Below are 16,339 nucleotides of genomic sequence, written 5' to 3'. Positions count from 1 at the left end.
GGTTTGTTAAACAACTTGGAACATATCACCTTTTGTATCAGACCACCTGATTTTTCTGGTGAGCAAAAGTATTGGACAGGTGTTTCTTGTCGCCCAGATGTGTCTTGTTAGATTGATTGGTTAAACAATAAATAGTTCAGACTGTCTACTCTTGGTTTTACCCTTGGGTTTTGTCTGTGTTAGGAAAGGTAAACAAACATGAAGACCAGAGAGTTGTATTTGGGAAAAAAGCATGGCATTTTGAAGCTTAGAAAAGAAGGGAAATCAAAGCCATTGCACAAGCATTGGGGATAGCTTGTACAACAACTTGGAATGTTCTGACAAAGAAAGAAACCGCTGGCATACGAAGCAAGACATCGAACAGTTCGACCAAGGAAAACAACAGCAGTTGATGACAGAAACATTGTGAGAGCTGTGAAGAAAAACCACAAAACATCAGTTAGTGACATCACAAACAGTCTCCACAGGGGTGAAGGTAACTCAATCAACAGTATTCAGTGTATTGCCAAAAAAAGGAATTTGCCTTCCTGTTCCACTTTTGGGGGACTGTATATGCAATGTGGTTAAATAATATTGTAGACTACCTAGATACAAGTCACGTGATACAAACGACTGAGTGTAAGGGCAATGCATTCAGGCCACAGTCTACACTGGAGGTGTGGTTCGGACAGCAACATTTCCGGGTACTTCCGAGCACCACTCACAAAAACAGAGTGGCACACTGTTGCGTAATTGTGTTTGATTTGCACTTAGCTCTGGATAAGAGCGTCTGCTAAATGCCACGTAATGTAATGTAATGTAATGTCATTATTAAGTCAAGTCTGTTCCGGAGCTGCTTGCAAGTCCCAGCCGACTCTACGGACATAAGTTTGATTCTCACTAATCAGGGAGCGTTTGCATTGGGTACACACTACAGTATTCCAGACCCTATGGCTGCATTCAAAAATGCATACTAGCGTACTAATCATACTAAATCAGGCTGATTGCCATTAAAATGTAGTACGCACAGTATTTTTAGTATGCGGTTTCGAACACAGCCATTGTCAGAAATTAGGTGGCGACCTGGTAATAATTGAAATTACGCCTCAAATCAGTTCCCATGCTGCGTTCCTGGTCCAAACTTTGGCTATCAGCCTACATAGAGGTAACTATTTCTTTTTGAAATGATTACAGTTCTCTTTTGAGTCCCACTTCTGACAGCACTGGGCAGATTATTTCCTTCCAGGAGAGACTGCCTATTTTAAACATGCTTTTGAAGAATATGTTTTCCACCATTGACCAGGGAGGGGCAGTTTAGTCATCTCTAGTGTTATCTTGGAACATTATCTCAATTGTTTAAAATATTCGATTAAAAATCGACTGGGGGTTCGTTGTGTAAGTTCAACTCCTGCTCTTTACACCCCTTGCTTTCACCAGTTGTCCCTTTGCCAACTAAAATGCTTCCATAGTCTCATAGTAGTTCCCCCTCTGCACTATCCCGTTATACATTTAGCTGTTGGCATTTCTGTCTTCTGGGCCTTGTTTTAACTTGTAATCAGCTCCTGTGGTCAGTTCCCTCCTGGTGTTGAAGTGAAATGGAGTCGTGCTTCGTTTGCACCCAAGCCAGCGTTGGTGACTCACTCGCTCTCGCTCCGAGTGTGTTAGTGTGATATTGAGGTGTCATGTCTGAAAGGCCTTTTTTAGCTGCAGCCAAAAGGACTCATGAGTGCATGCAGAGACACCTGCTGGGAGCGATGGGGCTCTTCTGCCAGTGAAGTGCCAGGGGGGCCGAGGTTTGTGGACAGAAGGGCCTCAGAGCTTCACTGTGCCATTCCCAACAAGGGTCCTTGTTACCGCATGGGTACCTCACGTAGACGAGCAGTGTATGGCGTTATGGTTAAGTAAAGTCTTCAAGCAGATGCACGCCTCTCATTTTAAATTATTTCATTTTTGAAGATTTAAGAGACATTTGGCTAACAGTATTTGAAATAATTCTAAGTATTTATGGACTGAAATATATTAGAGCGGGCGTGGTTGTTGATGCATTTCCAGCACATTTATATGTTTTCCCTATTTATTTATCTTTTCTTTGTGAACACATCTGTCCTTTTTATTCCTTTTCTGCTCTATTTATTAGTGCACACAACCATGTGCATCTATGATGAGTTCAAAATACCAATATTACTCACACAAACTACATTTCTCATTGTTAGGTCTATTTTTGCCATCAAAACAGAAAATGATCTCTGGTCGAAATTTACAGTTTTTTTACAATCACTTTGACACTAATCTCCAAGTTTGTGCTCAATTTTCAAAACCTGAGACACAAGACTCAAAATGGTTAGTACTTGTCACACACCTGTTCAAAACATGCATTGTGCATTCATATCTTCGAAGAAATCTTGCATTTCCAAACTCATTGGTTCAAGTAACTAATTTATTGTGAAATACTATCGTAACATTTGTTTAGATCAGCCACACACAAGATACCTATAGCTTCACTGTTTAGCTGTTTTTACACTACTTAAATATTGCAATAATTGATACATGCTACAATATTGTTATTTTTGTGGTTATAAAGAAGGGGAATAGTGGAAACAGTAGAAGAGAGTGGAATGATTTCACAAAATGTGAAAAAGGTTGAAAACAAGGTTGTGAAATGTATCCTGTTGCAAAGTAATAGGTGTCAATTGACTTATTTATCCTAAAACATTCATGATCTAAACATGGAATGTTATTACAAGTAATCAATTTCCATAAAACTATGCTTTAGGAGTAATGTAGCACTTACTTATAATTTTGAATAGTTTGATACATTGTTAGTTAGATGCATTGTAATGAATGAAAACACAGTATTTTCAAATGTAATGTGTGTATTTAATTTTGAAATGCTAATACTTTTCAAAAGTTAAGTTGTGTCATTGTGAACAAGTGATTTGGTTCAGTGAACAAATTATTTTTGGTTTATGTATATTGTATCCAAGTAATTGAAAAAAGTATTTAGAGTTTTGAGTTTTAAAAATTGAGTTTTGTGTCTACAGTTTTGAGAAATGACCTCAAGGTTCTGAAATTAGCATCAGTGATTGTAAGAAACTGCAAGACCACGTTCATGAACATTATCCAAAGTGGCCACATGGTGGCAGTGTGTCCCCAGGATTATTAGTGAGTGCCCTGCGAGTCAGTTTTTTAAAACTCTAAACATAGTTCTCTTTACCAACACGCAACAAGGCACACAAAATGCACTGAGATGACCATAACACTTCACATACAGTATGTCTCAAAATCAACACATTCTACCACTGGCTAAAGCTGTTGCCCAACAACAATAGGTGGCATTATACATCATGTTTTTCTTCTTTGCATTTTTACATAATTTACATAAACCCACAATTCCAATACAAAATAAGAACAGCACCATATGCAATGTAATAAATTAAATATGAAAAAGTGAATGAATAATGCAGCAATATTTCCCAATATGCTTTATTTTTGCCATATTTGTTGCATGTGCAGTTGTACTGTAATTCCAAAATGCCAGCACACAATGGAAACACAAAATATAATAAATGAAACAGCAATTCCAATACCATAGAAGGAAAAAAAGACAGACATACTGTAGTGCTACTGTAGAAAATGTATTCATTGATAAATATGTATGTACATCATGCATGTACATCAATGCTAGTCAACCTTGTCATCTGGATTGGACCACAAGTTTTCATCAATGTCACACCTTACATCTCTTGCCATACACTTGGAGAAAAAACCTCTTTGAATGCCTGATCGATCACTGGCAGTCTCCTGCATACATGTCCTGGCATGCAGCAGTCATGGCATTCAGGAGGGACGTCTGATCACGTGGACGGCGGTCATACATGCACCTTCTTCCTCCATGAGGAAAAGAGTTCCTCTTTGGGGTTAAGGCGAGTGGGCTTGGCGAGTAAGATGGGAGGAAAATTGACATCATCCGGGGGCGACATGGCTCAGGCAGTAAGAGCAGTCGTCTGGCAGTTGGGGGGGTTGCCGGTTCGATCCCCCGCCCGGGCTGTGTCGAAGTGTCCCTGAGCAAGACACCTAACCCCCAAATGCTCCTGACAAGCTGGTCGGTGCCTTGCATGGCAGCCAATCACTGTCGGTGTGTGAGTGTGTGTATGAATGCGTGCTATATAAATGCCAACCATTTACCATTTACCATCCTTTTACTTTACATCCATTTACTTCAAACCGCTCTGTGAGGGCACGGGCATGGTGAAATGCCACATTGTCCCACATGATTATGAATGTTTTCACATTTCGTCTCACCTGGGACAAGCCTTCCATAGTCACCCAGAAATGAGATGCGGCGCTGTACGGCCCAATCACTGGTGTGTGCAGCAGTCCAATCAGAGGATATTGCAGCACAAAACTGTCAATGAGGTGAGAAAGTTTGACTCATTTCTAGACTTGCCAATGGTTTGAGAAAATGTCACTTGTCAAGTAAACAGCAACAGCAAAAAAAGCTAATATGTTCCACTTGAGAGAAATAAAATGAGATCTTAAATCTACTTTGAAGACCAAAACTGTTTGTTAAGATGGTGGTTTTTTGCAGTGTACCAGTACCGTAAATTCTGGATGTGGTTCAGATCTGATGATTAAGAGGGCCGTGACAGACACCTTTCTCTTCAGACTATTGTGCAGCTAGTCCTGGGAACGGGGCAGTGCGGTAGGCCAGCAGTTCTTGGCCCTCGAGGACCATGATTTGGTGATGCCTGTAGTAGGCCTACCAGTAAGTAACCAGTGCAATAGGCCAGAGATACTCCATCTTAACCAGTAAGGGGTGAGGTGAGTCCAAGCTGCAACATGCCTGATCAACCATAAGTCCTTGCTAAGGAACTTGATTTGTAGAATCAGGTGTGTAGCTGCACCCACACGGGCCCTTTCTGGGTAAGATTGAGTAACCCTGCCATAGGCCTTGTCTTCTAACTGTATGTATGGCCCCAAACCAGGAACAGGCACCCCACACCATTTCAGAACCACTGAACCCTTCCCACTGCTGGAAGACTGCTTCAAAGTATTTCTATGTGATGGGACATGCCTCAATATAGTTTTATTCAGTGGTCTTTCTCTGTGACTCAGAGAGAATGGCCGTGCTTGCTCCTGCTTGTTGAACTGCTCTTAGAATCGTCTCATCGAACACTATCTCCAGACCCGACACTCCCCGATCCGTGCTGGAGCTGCGGCCGCGAGGCGAGCCATCAGAAGGCTGACTCACCTGTTCATGTGGAAGCTTGTGGGGATGTGTCACTGCCTGCTAAATGAGAACAAGACTCTTCCTCAATTACACGTGCTCCTGCAGGCTGTAGCAAGTCACCACTTACTCCAGCTCTTCGTGCATGTTTTAGCAGTTATGGATTTAACCTGCCAAATGACAAAAATGTAAATGTGAACTTCCTTCTATAATAAAAAGGATTTACAGTGCATGAAAACCATAAGTTCATCCCTTGTTAAGGTAATTTGATGAATACATTGTGACCTCTGTGTGTGTGTTTTGGAGGTAAACCACAGCTGAAGGACCTGAATTTGGTTAATGTTTGTAGGCACAGATCATGAGACGAACATGGCAGGCGGGTATTACAGGCACAAACACTGCCTGAAGACAAGCACGCGCGGCAGCTGTCTGTAAAGGTGACGTCTGTCAGCAGTGAGGTAATCGATCGGCACAGCGTGCATGGAGACAAGAACCGGATACACCGGTAAACAGTATCCAAATCTGCAAGGCGCAGTAACACCAAGTTCAACCAGGTAAACTGTTTTCTGTTCAGGCCTGATATACCCTAATGGCCAGATATAACCTAAAAAATATATAGCTTCAAAAAGCTTTTTTTTTTTTTTATGTAATTACATTTCTATATAGTGTATGTATAGGCTATTATTAATTATTAATGGCCTTTGGCAGATGCTCTTATCCAGAGCGACATACAGTTGATTAGACTAATCAGGAGACAGTCCTCCCCTGGAGCAATGCAGGGCTAAGGGCCTCACTCAAGGGCCCAACAGCTGTGTGGATCTTATTGTGGCTACACTGGGGATCAAACCACTGATCTTGTGGGTACCAGTCATGTACCTTAACCACTACTCTAGAGGCCACCCCGTCCGTCTGTTTTGCTGTGTATTGTCACTCACAAAAAGACAACCCAAGTGTACGTAATAACACAACACAACGACCAGTTAAACATACTTAATATAATTCCAAATTCACCAGTAAATTTCCTTACAAAATGTAAGATCTTCTCTTTTATTGAAAAGGAAACTGCACTTAGTTTGTTTTTCGCCTTTGCTGATTGAGCAACTGTTGATAAGTCTGCCAACGCTTAAGGCGTTTCGTTTCTTTGAACAGCACATCATCAAGGTGTCCCCACAAACACAGCAGAACTCGCATCAGCACACAAAGCATGTTGTCTCCTGCGCTGCCAGAATGCACGTGCACTTGTCTGGCCTCACGTCGGCACTAAAGAGGTGTCAGGTAAACACACGTGATCCGTTTTGCGAACAACCAAGCGAGTCCGAAACGCCAGAATTTTGTTGCCCGAAGTTATATCATTTTAAATATAAAACTGAAGACCTGGGCAGATGTACCCCTTATTGGAAACGTCGAAAACACACCCATTTCAGTCATAGCAGGTATGCTATTAATCTGATTCACATGAACTGTGCGACGCTTTACTATTTGAAAAGAAAAACAGGAAATGCTCATTTGTTTTGTTTTGTTTTGTTTAACGGAGGTGTGTGATGCTTAACACGTCTCTGATCATTTCAGTTTTAGAATCAAATTGAAAAAAACATTGTAATGGTCTAGACTTGATCCCATGTCCACGTTTGCAGTGTTTTAGTAGGCTACTATAGGCTACTGGAACCACGCATGTACCGTAGTTTGAGCTGCGACGTTCACGAATCTTGTCAAATCTTGTCTTAAGGTTATCGCTTACCGGCATCTTCCTTCGGCCCTGCTTATGCGCAAGTTTCAAACAATATTATTTGGGGAAATCGTTTCTTGCTACTGTATTACGAATACAAAACTTAAACTAATATTGCTAGTAACTAATATAAATTCACAATCCATTACACTTACTGCTTCTGCCTGCCCATTCTGTAAGAGGTCGATCGCATGTAATTCACCGCCCTTTCCTGGTGACTTCCTATCATAGTGGTAGGCTACAGCGGTATATCTGGTCCGCTGTGTTTATGTTGAAAGACGTGTCTATCGTGATTTGCAGTATTGTATTTTCCTAGAAATATAATTACACGCAAGATCTCAAATGTCTTGTTGAATAGCGGACAGGAAAATAAACTTCTGCCTTGGCAGTTGGCATTTAGAAACCGCCGAAATTATGAATTACTCATTTGTTTTCCATTTGATAAACTCTTTTATAATTCTGTCGAATTATATATGGTATATAATGTATTTTCAATACCTTAATATATTTTAGGAATTTAGCACAAATAGAATGCATCTTTCGCACTAATCTTCATAATCATTGGTTGATCACACATGAATGGCGATTAGTTTCTCTCAGTTCAAATTCAATACAAATAAACTAAGCTTTAATGGTACAGTTACATTTCCATACATACATACAAACATTATGACATAAACTTAAATTCTCTCTCTCTCTCTCTCTCTCTCTCTCTCTCTCTCTCTCTCTCTCTCTCTCTCTCTCTCTCTCTCTCTCTCTCTCTCTCTCTCTCTCTCTCATCGCATGGCATTTCTTCCCTTTGTCTGTTTAACATGCTGTGGTAGCCCCTCCCCCTAGCTCTCTGTCATAAACCTCTCTGTCACTTCAGAGAGCGGAGTAGCTGCCGTATGCTCAAGTCCTGTGGGGAGAGAGCGGGGAGACAGTGAGGTCCAAAGTGAGAACAGCGTGAAAAGGTGAGTCAGTCAGACCCACGACCGGAGCTACCCTCTTTCACATCCCTCCCTGCCTCCCTCTCTTCTCTCTGAACTAAGGACTGACCAGGAAGTGCAAAAAGTCAATCTTTGAGGAACCAATCTTACACTTTTACTGGATTTGTTCTTGTGTTGAAGCGCAACAGAGGTTGTGCAGTTTCTGTTTCTCTCTTCCTACCTGTTTTTCCGCGTGACGGCGGAGCTGCCAGTGTGAAGTAGGCGGTGCATGCAGTGGCAGTAACCACGCTTTAGGCTTTGTGTGACTGCTGGTGGGGGGGGGGTCATGCGCAGAGCCGCTTTTGTGTTTCTCACACACCAAAGTGTCAAACCGTCCCAGTTCAGCTGGCAACTAGTGTGAAATGGCAAATTGCCAATACAGGCAGAAGTTTATTAAAAATACAATGCAGCTGATTATGATAGACAGGTCTTGCAGCACATACACCGTGGAGCAGATATACTGACATAGCCTACCGCTATAATATGAAGTTAGGGTTAGGGTTAGGGGTAGGATTTGGCCTGAGGACCAGCAGTGGTTTGCTCTTTTTGACCTATTGAGGCATACCTGCTAGGGGTCATTGTTTCACCAAAAGGGTAACCTCCCTGCTTGTATCTGATCATTTCAAGCTGGTCATAGCTGGATTTTACACCAGGGCTCTCTTCAGTAGCATTTTTAACTTTGTTGGTACCTTTTAAAATGCTTGTGAGGAGTACATCAGACAATGACAGAAATTGCTCCAGGTTTCCAGAACAAACACGCAGTTTGTCCGTTATTTTAGGCGCTGAGCAGCTTTGGATAGTTTTTGTTACTCCTCCTTGCTTTATATCTCAGTGAAGTAGTTAACCAAATGCATCTTGGTTTAAATTTATGAGCCTCCTTGGTGACTTCAGCAAGCATCAGCATCATGCGAATGTGGTTATCGCTTATTTTTTTGTAGTGAACCAAAATATAGTGCTTCTCGTTCGTAGTGGTTTGTGTGGAACTAGGGAGCATATCTTTGTTTAAAATATCTCTGCAGAGTTGCATACTGTCCTCATGACTAGATCACACATCTCAGAGTGGAACCAGGCCTGTAGTGTCTGCAAGGGTTTGGTGTGTTTCAGAACATATATACAGATCTTAATTGTTGGTTAGCGAAAGAGTCTACCCTCATTGTTAAATTGGTTTCTGTTTAAAAGGAAACCAGAATAACCAGCTGTCACTGCAGCCTGCCAGGAACTGTATGAGGTAAGTTTGAAGATGCTGGACTTAAAACTTGCACACTGGGGACCTCCAGGACTAGAGTTAAACCTGCAGACACCGTGGCCTTGAGGACTATGGTTTGTGGGTTGACTAAAAGGCAATATCTTTCACATTTTGATGATTACTTCTGTGCAAAAGGGACTGTTTATGCTTCCTTCTATGATAGATATTCAGCTTTATATGCCCCATGAGAGTAATAATAAAGATTAGTACACCCTTTTATTATTTAGTCGTATGGCTCAGTAGGGTACCTCGTACCAGTTGTTGGCAGCTTGATATTTTGAGACGGAAGTCTTAAAAAGCACTGAAAGCCAAACAGGAGGCACTGGAGAAAGAGATGATTTACCTACCAGACATCTCCTGCCCTTTTTGTCAGCTTGCAACAGCATACAGAATCTCCCAGCATTGAATGCAGCGCCCTAAGGCTTTGAATCTGACTGAGGGGGCCAATGTGGCTTTTATTGCCACTGCACAGTCACATCAGGACTTTATAACTGGTGACGTATCTCTCTATATATATCTGTTTGGTATCAGTTAATACGTACTGCCGCCCCGTTGAGAGCAGTGTGGTTTTCTGTAAGCAACAGGCGTGGCTGGCCTTGTGTAGAGAGACTTTAACCGTGGTCATCGTGTGCCCGTACACCTGCAGTCGTCAGGGGCATGGACTCTGGGCTAAGTTTGCATGTACTCAGGTCACATACAGCTGGAAAATGGTGGCCTGTGTGTTCCTACCCACTACCCAGGATAAGATCACTGTGACATCACTTCATGTAGAAAATGGAAAAGCACTCCACCGATCATAGAGTACTTTGGTAACAACCACTAGAACAACGTTGATGGTGATTGGTGGATACTACTCTGTGGATAACTACAGGGCACCCAGAAATGTATCCACCAATACATTGGCATCGTTTTATAGATTGTCACATGCAGTTTTTGTTGGTCCAACCCATTTGAATTATAGTAGTAGATTTCTCATTACATTTCTGTTACATCCATGCTACCTTTGCTGAGTTTGACATTTCTTCCTATTCAAGTTTTTTCTCACCAATGTTTGAGGGTTTTTCTGCCCACTTGGGGAGTTTTTTTTAACCTCATGTACTTGCTATTGTGGGGTTCTTGTGTGGAGTTTGCCCCTTTCATTTTTGGCCTAAAGTGTCTTCATGACAGTCTTCTGTAAAAAGCACGATACAAATAAAATGTGATTGAATTGAATAGGTGTAGGGTGACACTAAGTCTCTCTTATCCTATAGTTTCACTAGTTCTGCATTTGTTGTGATCGGTAGACTGTTATGAGAATGGCTCATGATCTGTGGGTTTAGCCTATTGCTAGGGTAACACAAAAGGCCAGCTTTACCACCCATATAAATTGCTTGATATCCGAGGATTATTTTAAGCACATTTACATAAAAATGAAATGTTTTCGCATGTACAGTTTGAGTGAGGTGCTGCAGTTTTTCAGAGGTGCAAGAAGTCAATTCCTATTTGTGAGTTTAAAGCATCTGAAATATTATTGGGTTAAATATTATCTACAGCAATAAATCTAGATCAGATCAGGCAAGCCTTAGGGTTTCAAATGCAACAGTCGGACGTTTCAAAAAGCAGGGACCAGATTCGCAAGAGTCTGAGACTCTTAGTTGCATTAAATTACTGTTATTTAGCTAACGCTTTTATCCAAAGCAACTTACATTTGATTAGATTAATCCACAGACGATCCCCCCTGGAGCAATGTGGGGTTAAGGGCCTTGCTCAAGGGCCCGACAGCTGTGCGGATACTATCATGGCTACACCGGGACTTGAACCACCAACCTTCCAGGTCACAGTCATTTTATTGAATTATTTCAGCCACTACGCTCTGACCCCATGTTGCCCAAGGGAAAAGATTGAATAGACTAGCAATAGTGGAGCTTCACTATACGGTCAGTGAGTATGCGAGAGTCAGTGCAGGACACAGCAAGCAGTGACATTGGGGTGTGTGTTTGTATGTACTGTGTGTGTTTGTATGTACTGTATGTGTTTGTATGTACTGTATGTGTTTGTTCTTATGAACAAACAAAGAGTGTGTAATTGTTGTGTCTGCGCATGTGTGTATGGTCCTGTTAGCCTCATCAGAGGAGACTGAGTGTATCAGGAATCAAAGAAACATGCAAGGGGCACAAATGTTCCTCATATACTTCTTGAGGGATCTGTGATATGAAGTATTACACTGAAAATGATCTTGCTGAAAATACATTTGTGGGGGTTTTTTTGTAAATAGCTGAAGCATACTGAAAATCAATTTTACTGTTTGCAAACATTCATTCCCCTCTGGGTTAAGACTTCTCCTTTTTTTAAAATAAAGCTTTGCTTTCCATAACTTGTTTTGATAGCTAGAACATACGTGATGAATCTTGGCTTCAGTAGGAGTCATTATCATGCATTGTTCTGTATCTCATAATTGCATTGCTAGCGGCCAGGGGTGGTTGTTGTAAATTGTAAATGGCAGGCATTTATATAGCGCCTTTATCCAAAACGCTGTACAATTGATGCTTCTCCATTCACCCATTCATACATGCGCATTGTTACAGGTGTTGGCAAGCATTAGGCTTTGCCGTGGAGCCCTACATGCTGACATTTTACATTGACACGTGATCTCAATGCAGTCGCTAACAGGAGGAAACAGGCTACCCATGGCACACTAAGATATGAGCGGGGTTTATACGCCCTATTCGTGCTCATAACTGAAAACAAAGGACTGTATCCACACACGAATACAAAGGACTGCTGTATGTCCACACACTTCGATGGCCAGTGTCTGCAGTTCTGGCTTTTTGCAGGAATACTCCGTACCAGGGCCCGTTCACTACGTTCGAATCAAAACCTTTGGTTTTATTAAATTGCTAAATTGTTTGAGTTAACATTTACCTTCCAATTTACAGTGCTGTTTTCTCTGTACAGTCATCAGCTGGGTGTGAAAGTCGTCCTAATGACAACCATGTGAGCGTGAAGCTGGAGTATCCGTGTGTTTTAAATATAGACTGGTGACAGATGTTCAGCAGTTCAGGTGGTACAGTAACGATCGCTCCAGGGCACCTCTGCAGATCCAGGAAGTGATGTGTAAGCCTTATCTCCAGGAAGTGATGTGCCAACATTGTATTATTCTGGCAGCGGTCCAAGGGAGACACAACAGTGGAAATTCAGAAGCAATGTGACATGACTAATCAAAAGATTGTAAATTATGCTTGCAACCAGCTCTGGATAAAATACATATTAAATACTTTGACACTTCTGATGCTGGGAAGATATGAAATCCCTGCTGTAGGTCCTTGATAACTGTCAACAAAATGTGCTACTAACTGAAACACAACCATACGAAGAAACATTCAGCGTATGGGAACTTTTCAAATGTTCAGTAATCAGCTGCGATTTTAGTGGTATCTAAAGGTTCAAATTAAGTTCTTGACTCTGGTCTACCTGCAACTTTTTTTGTAACTATTATCCACCTATAAAGTTGTACTTGTGCAGCAGTGTTTGCACTGACAGCAATTTCTTCTGTCTGTGTGTTGGTTTTGTTGTGTAGCAGACGGCTGTGTTTTTGTGTTGCCTCATTGTGGTTAAAGGGCCCTGTGGGAGTAACTGGTTTTCACACATCATTTACTGCTGGGGCCCTCTCTGTGGCTCCTATGTTGGGTGCAGAGGAACACAACATACCCTGTCTTAATTATGTTCCCATTAGCTGGCTGACCAGTAATACAAAATAACTGTTCAAAGTTAAATTGGCATGGAGAAAATTGAATGAAGGTTATAGCACTGAGCAACTCCTGGTTTAGAATCCATAAGTTCTTCGTTGCTATGCTGCCATGGCGCGAATATTAACTTACTAGTGAATTTGTGAAGGCAGCAGAAGCTCTGCTTTGTGTGCTGATTTACATTACATTACATTACATTACATTACATTAATGGTATTTGGCAGACGCTCTTATCCAGAGCGACCTACAGTTGATTAGACTAAGCAGGAGACAATCCTCCCCTGGAGCAATGCAGGGTTAAGGGCCTTGCTCAAGGGCCCAACGGCTGTGTGGATCTTATTGTGGCTACACCGGGATTAGAACCACTGACCTTGCGTATCCCAGTCATTTGCCTGACCCACTATGCTACAGGCCTCCCCTACGAGCTGGAGATGGGCAGGTCGCTGCCCCCGGCGTCCCCGGATACGCTCTGTGGGTGTTGTGTACATTCTGCTTCGCAAATTTGTGTTTGATTTGGATTTGAATCGTTTTCTGTGCTCGATTGAACTTGCCAGGTGCAATTGAGCCAGCCAAGAGGAGCGGAAGGCAGGGATTTGCACTAATTAGAAAATAATATTTCATAGGTTCCAGTGCACCAAACAAGCTCAGAAAAAGCGTAAAAAGCTATTTGAATCCAAAACAAATATGTACTTGACCCAGGTCTGCTGCTTTGTATCCTCACGTTTATTTCACCACAGTCCAACGCTGGACACTTTTGCTGCTTTTTTAAATTTCTTTTGTTTCTGCCATATAAACCACGCTAATATCAACGCCAGCCCCTTCCAGCTTCACCAGCGGAAGCGATTCTCAGCTGTCATGCGGTCGTTAAACCGCCAGCTTTCTGCCCGCCGTCGAACGGCCCTTTACTTTCAGCGTCTGCAGTCTGCAGGTGGAGGGAAGAGGAACCCTGGAGGAGAAGTGGGATGTTTGGCATGGTGTAGGCTGGGTGAAAACCCAGAGGGCCTCTCCTGCCAAACTGTAGTCGAGAGACCCTTACGCTGGGCTATTAACCTGAGGTGATTCTGTGAATATCCAGCTGGGTAATGGTTTGTTTGTAAAATAAGGTACGGCTAAAAGTCGCTTTGTTAAACCCTAAAATGGGTAATGGTTGGTGTATGAGGCCAGACCAGCCACAGTCCTGTCCCTATCTTGGATTCTGGTTCCTGTCATTCAACTACATTTCCTCCGAACACACACGTGGGGCACCGTATCTGCTGTTTTTGGAGCCGACTGTCGACTCCTGGAAACCCATCCCGGGTTGACCCGGACCCTGCCGGTGTCTGTTACCATTTTAATCTTTAATCGATAGCGTTGTGTGACACTAACCCGTGATTATGTTCCTGATGCGCGACAACTTCCTGTTCTGTTGTTGTTTCGCAGCGGAGCTCCTCGATTCGGACTATCACTCTCGTGCCTAGCACGTTAGCATGGAGCCCGCGGACGCCCCCTGCCCGTCCCACGCCTCCTTCGACAGCTTCATCCATGCCCAGAGCTGCAAGGACGTGCAGCAGAACTTCGCCGAACTCTGTCGCCACCTGAAGGTCGACCCTCACGACTACCGATTCTTTTACGCCAAGCTGAAGGAGAGGCTCAACTACTGGAAGGCCAAGGCCCTCTGGACCAAGCTGGACAAGCGGGCCGCCCACCCCGACTACCAACGGGGCCAGGCCTGTGCCAAGAACAAGGTCAGTGCGCGTGTGTGTGTGTGTGTGTGTGTGTGTGTGCCCTTTGGAGTGAAAAAGGCGGCGTGTGTGTGTGTGTGTGTGCGTGCCTCAATTGTACGGCGCTTCGGATAAAGGCGCTATATGAATTTACTATTTATATGCATCACCCGTTATGGACGTAAATACCCTCAAATTAAGGGGGACAGTCTGCACTTTAACCTCATTTCAAATCCAATGTGCATACAGACTGCACTGTATGTGTGCTTGTGTGTGAGAGTGTGGCCCATCTGATTAATAGACTTTATTAGTATTATTATTATTAGTAGTAGTCATATTATAGATAAATGTCTAGTTGTTGAACATGCTATCTTGTCCACTAATATCATATTTTAATGGAACTGTGCAATTAAAGGCTGCCAGGACTTAGTAGACCATTATCGCCATTCACTTTGAGTGATTTACCTCTGCCTCTTCTGTTCAGGCTTAAAGTGCATTGATTTCACCGGCTTTTTGCGGTTTCTCAAGTTACAGCTGTAGATATGATGCCTTGGCATTGGGATCATATTTAATTTGGAAAATGTCCTGTTTTATTCAGTTATTGGACATGTACTTGGATTTAGTGCTAGCGAAAAAGCTAATTGCATTTGCATTGACTCTACGTAGTGAGCTCACAATGTCGAAAGGTTTTCTGTTCAGGGCTTTTGTTTTTAGTCTCTCCGGTTTTTAAACAGGGAACGCTGGCATTAATTGTACAGTTAATGCTCATCTATGTGACCTGTTCTAGGTCAAAATCAGTCACATTGCTTTCTAACAAAACCAGTTATCGCAATACTCCAGATATCAAGGGAGTTTCTTTTTGAGTGCCACCAAACCGTGTTTTTCAGAAAAACTCTGGGGCAGTAATGAATTATAAACCCTTTAAAACTTGTTTTTTATTCTGAATATTTACGCTTGACATTATGACATATAGACCCCGAAAGCAGATACTTTGACATGTAACTGCAAGAACAACATTCATGGGAAGCTGAGGTTTGCGACTGGTGTGCGGTGCCAAGCTGGTGCACAGCTCCGGTGTTACTTTCACTCTGACACGTCATGTAAAAGCTTAAAAAACTAGATTTTTACTCTGAATTTGGCATTAAGAGACACAGATTATTAAAGCCATTACAAGATGAAGACAAAAGTCTCAAACAGCCAAAAATGAACATTTTCACATAAAATGAAATTGGCCATCATGACTTACCACTGATAGAACAGGTCACGTATTACCAGAAATATTTATACACAAATAAACTAATGGGGCCTTTTTTCTAACCCTACCATTTTGGATTTGATTTAAAAAAATTTTTTTACACAAGTTGACCTATATGAGGATGAGATATTATCATATAGATATTACCATATTAGAATGAGGTTTGAATAGCCAACTATCCAGGGTGTTCAACCATCCAGGGTGTTCAAAGATTACCCTGATTGGGCCCACCATTTTACATGAAGACACAGATATCTTCCTAAAAACAAATATAACAATGTGATTCTCTCATTATCTGAATGCTTACAAACTAGGTGATCATCAATTCCAATACTGTTGGTACACAGGACAAAACCGCAAGAGAAGAGCTGTCTGTCTGTTAGGCTTTCATGCGTTTCCACGGTTATGTCTTGAGTGACAGCACGACATCCAGTGGATTAGCAGTTTGAAGTGGTGTTAGCAGTTCACCGAGGTGCATGAGTGACAGGCGAGAGGTCCGGCAGATCGTGTGGT

General features: G+C 42.2%; 1 protein-coding gene and 1 long non-coding RNA gene across 4 annotated transcripts in view; one reads left to right on the top strand and one right to left on the bottom strand.

The window, feature by feature from the left end:
* Positions 1 to 3,476: 3,476 nt before the first annotated feature.
* Positions 3,477 to 8,124, bottom strand: LOC133138464 (uncharacterized). 3 transcript variants are annotated; one of them, XR_009709741.1, is made up of 3 exons: positions 8,082 to 8,124; positions 5,231 to 5,376; positions 3,477 to 4,384 (listed from the first exon to the last, which is right to left on the bottom strand). It is a non-coding gene; the product is annotated as an uncharacterized LOC133138464 (long non-coding RNA). The 3 variants fall into 3 exon arrangements; XR_009709739.1 differs by lacking the exon at positions 8,082 to 8,124 and adding an exon at positions 7,088 to 7,135; XR_009709740.1 differs by lacking the exon at positions 8,082 to 8,124 and adding an exon at positions 6,945 to 7,095.
* The window catches only part of mical1 (microtubule associated monooxygenase, calponin and LIM domain containing 1), a 41,159-nt gene continuing 31,325 nt past the window's right edge, over positions 6,506 to 16,339 (top strand). Inside the window, exons 1-3 of the mRNA XM_061257241.1 lie at positions 6,506 to 6,639; positions 7,801 to 7,885; positions 14,291 to 14,595. Coding sequence (XP_061113225.1) covers positions 14,338 to 14,595 — 258 coding nt within the window. The 5' untranslated portion in view covers positions 6,506 to 6,639; positions 7,801 to 7,885; positions 14,291 to 14,337. The remainder of the gene's footprint in view (positions 6,640 to 7,800; positions 7,886 to 14,290; positions 14,596 to 16,339) is intronic.

The sequence above is a fragment of the Conger conger genome, chromosome 10 (genome assembly GCF_963514075.1).
Source record: "Conger conger chromosome 10, fConCon1.1, whole genome shotgun sequence".
Lineage (NCBI taxonomy): Eukaryota > Metazoa > Chordata > Actinopteri > Anguilliformes > Congridae > Conger > Conger conger.
This window is presented reverse-complemented; position numbering and strand designations above follow the sequence as displayed.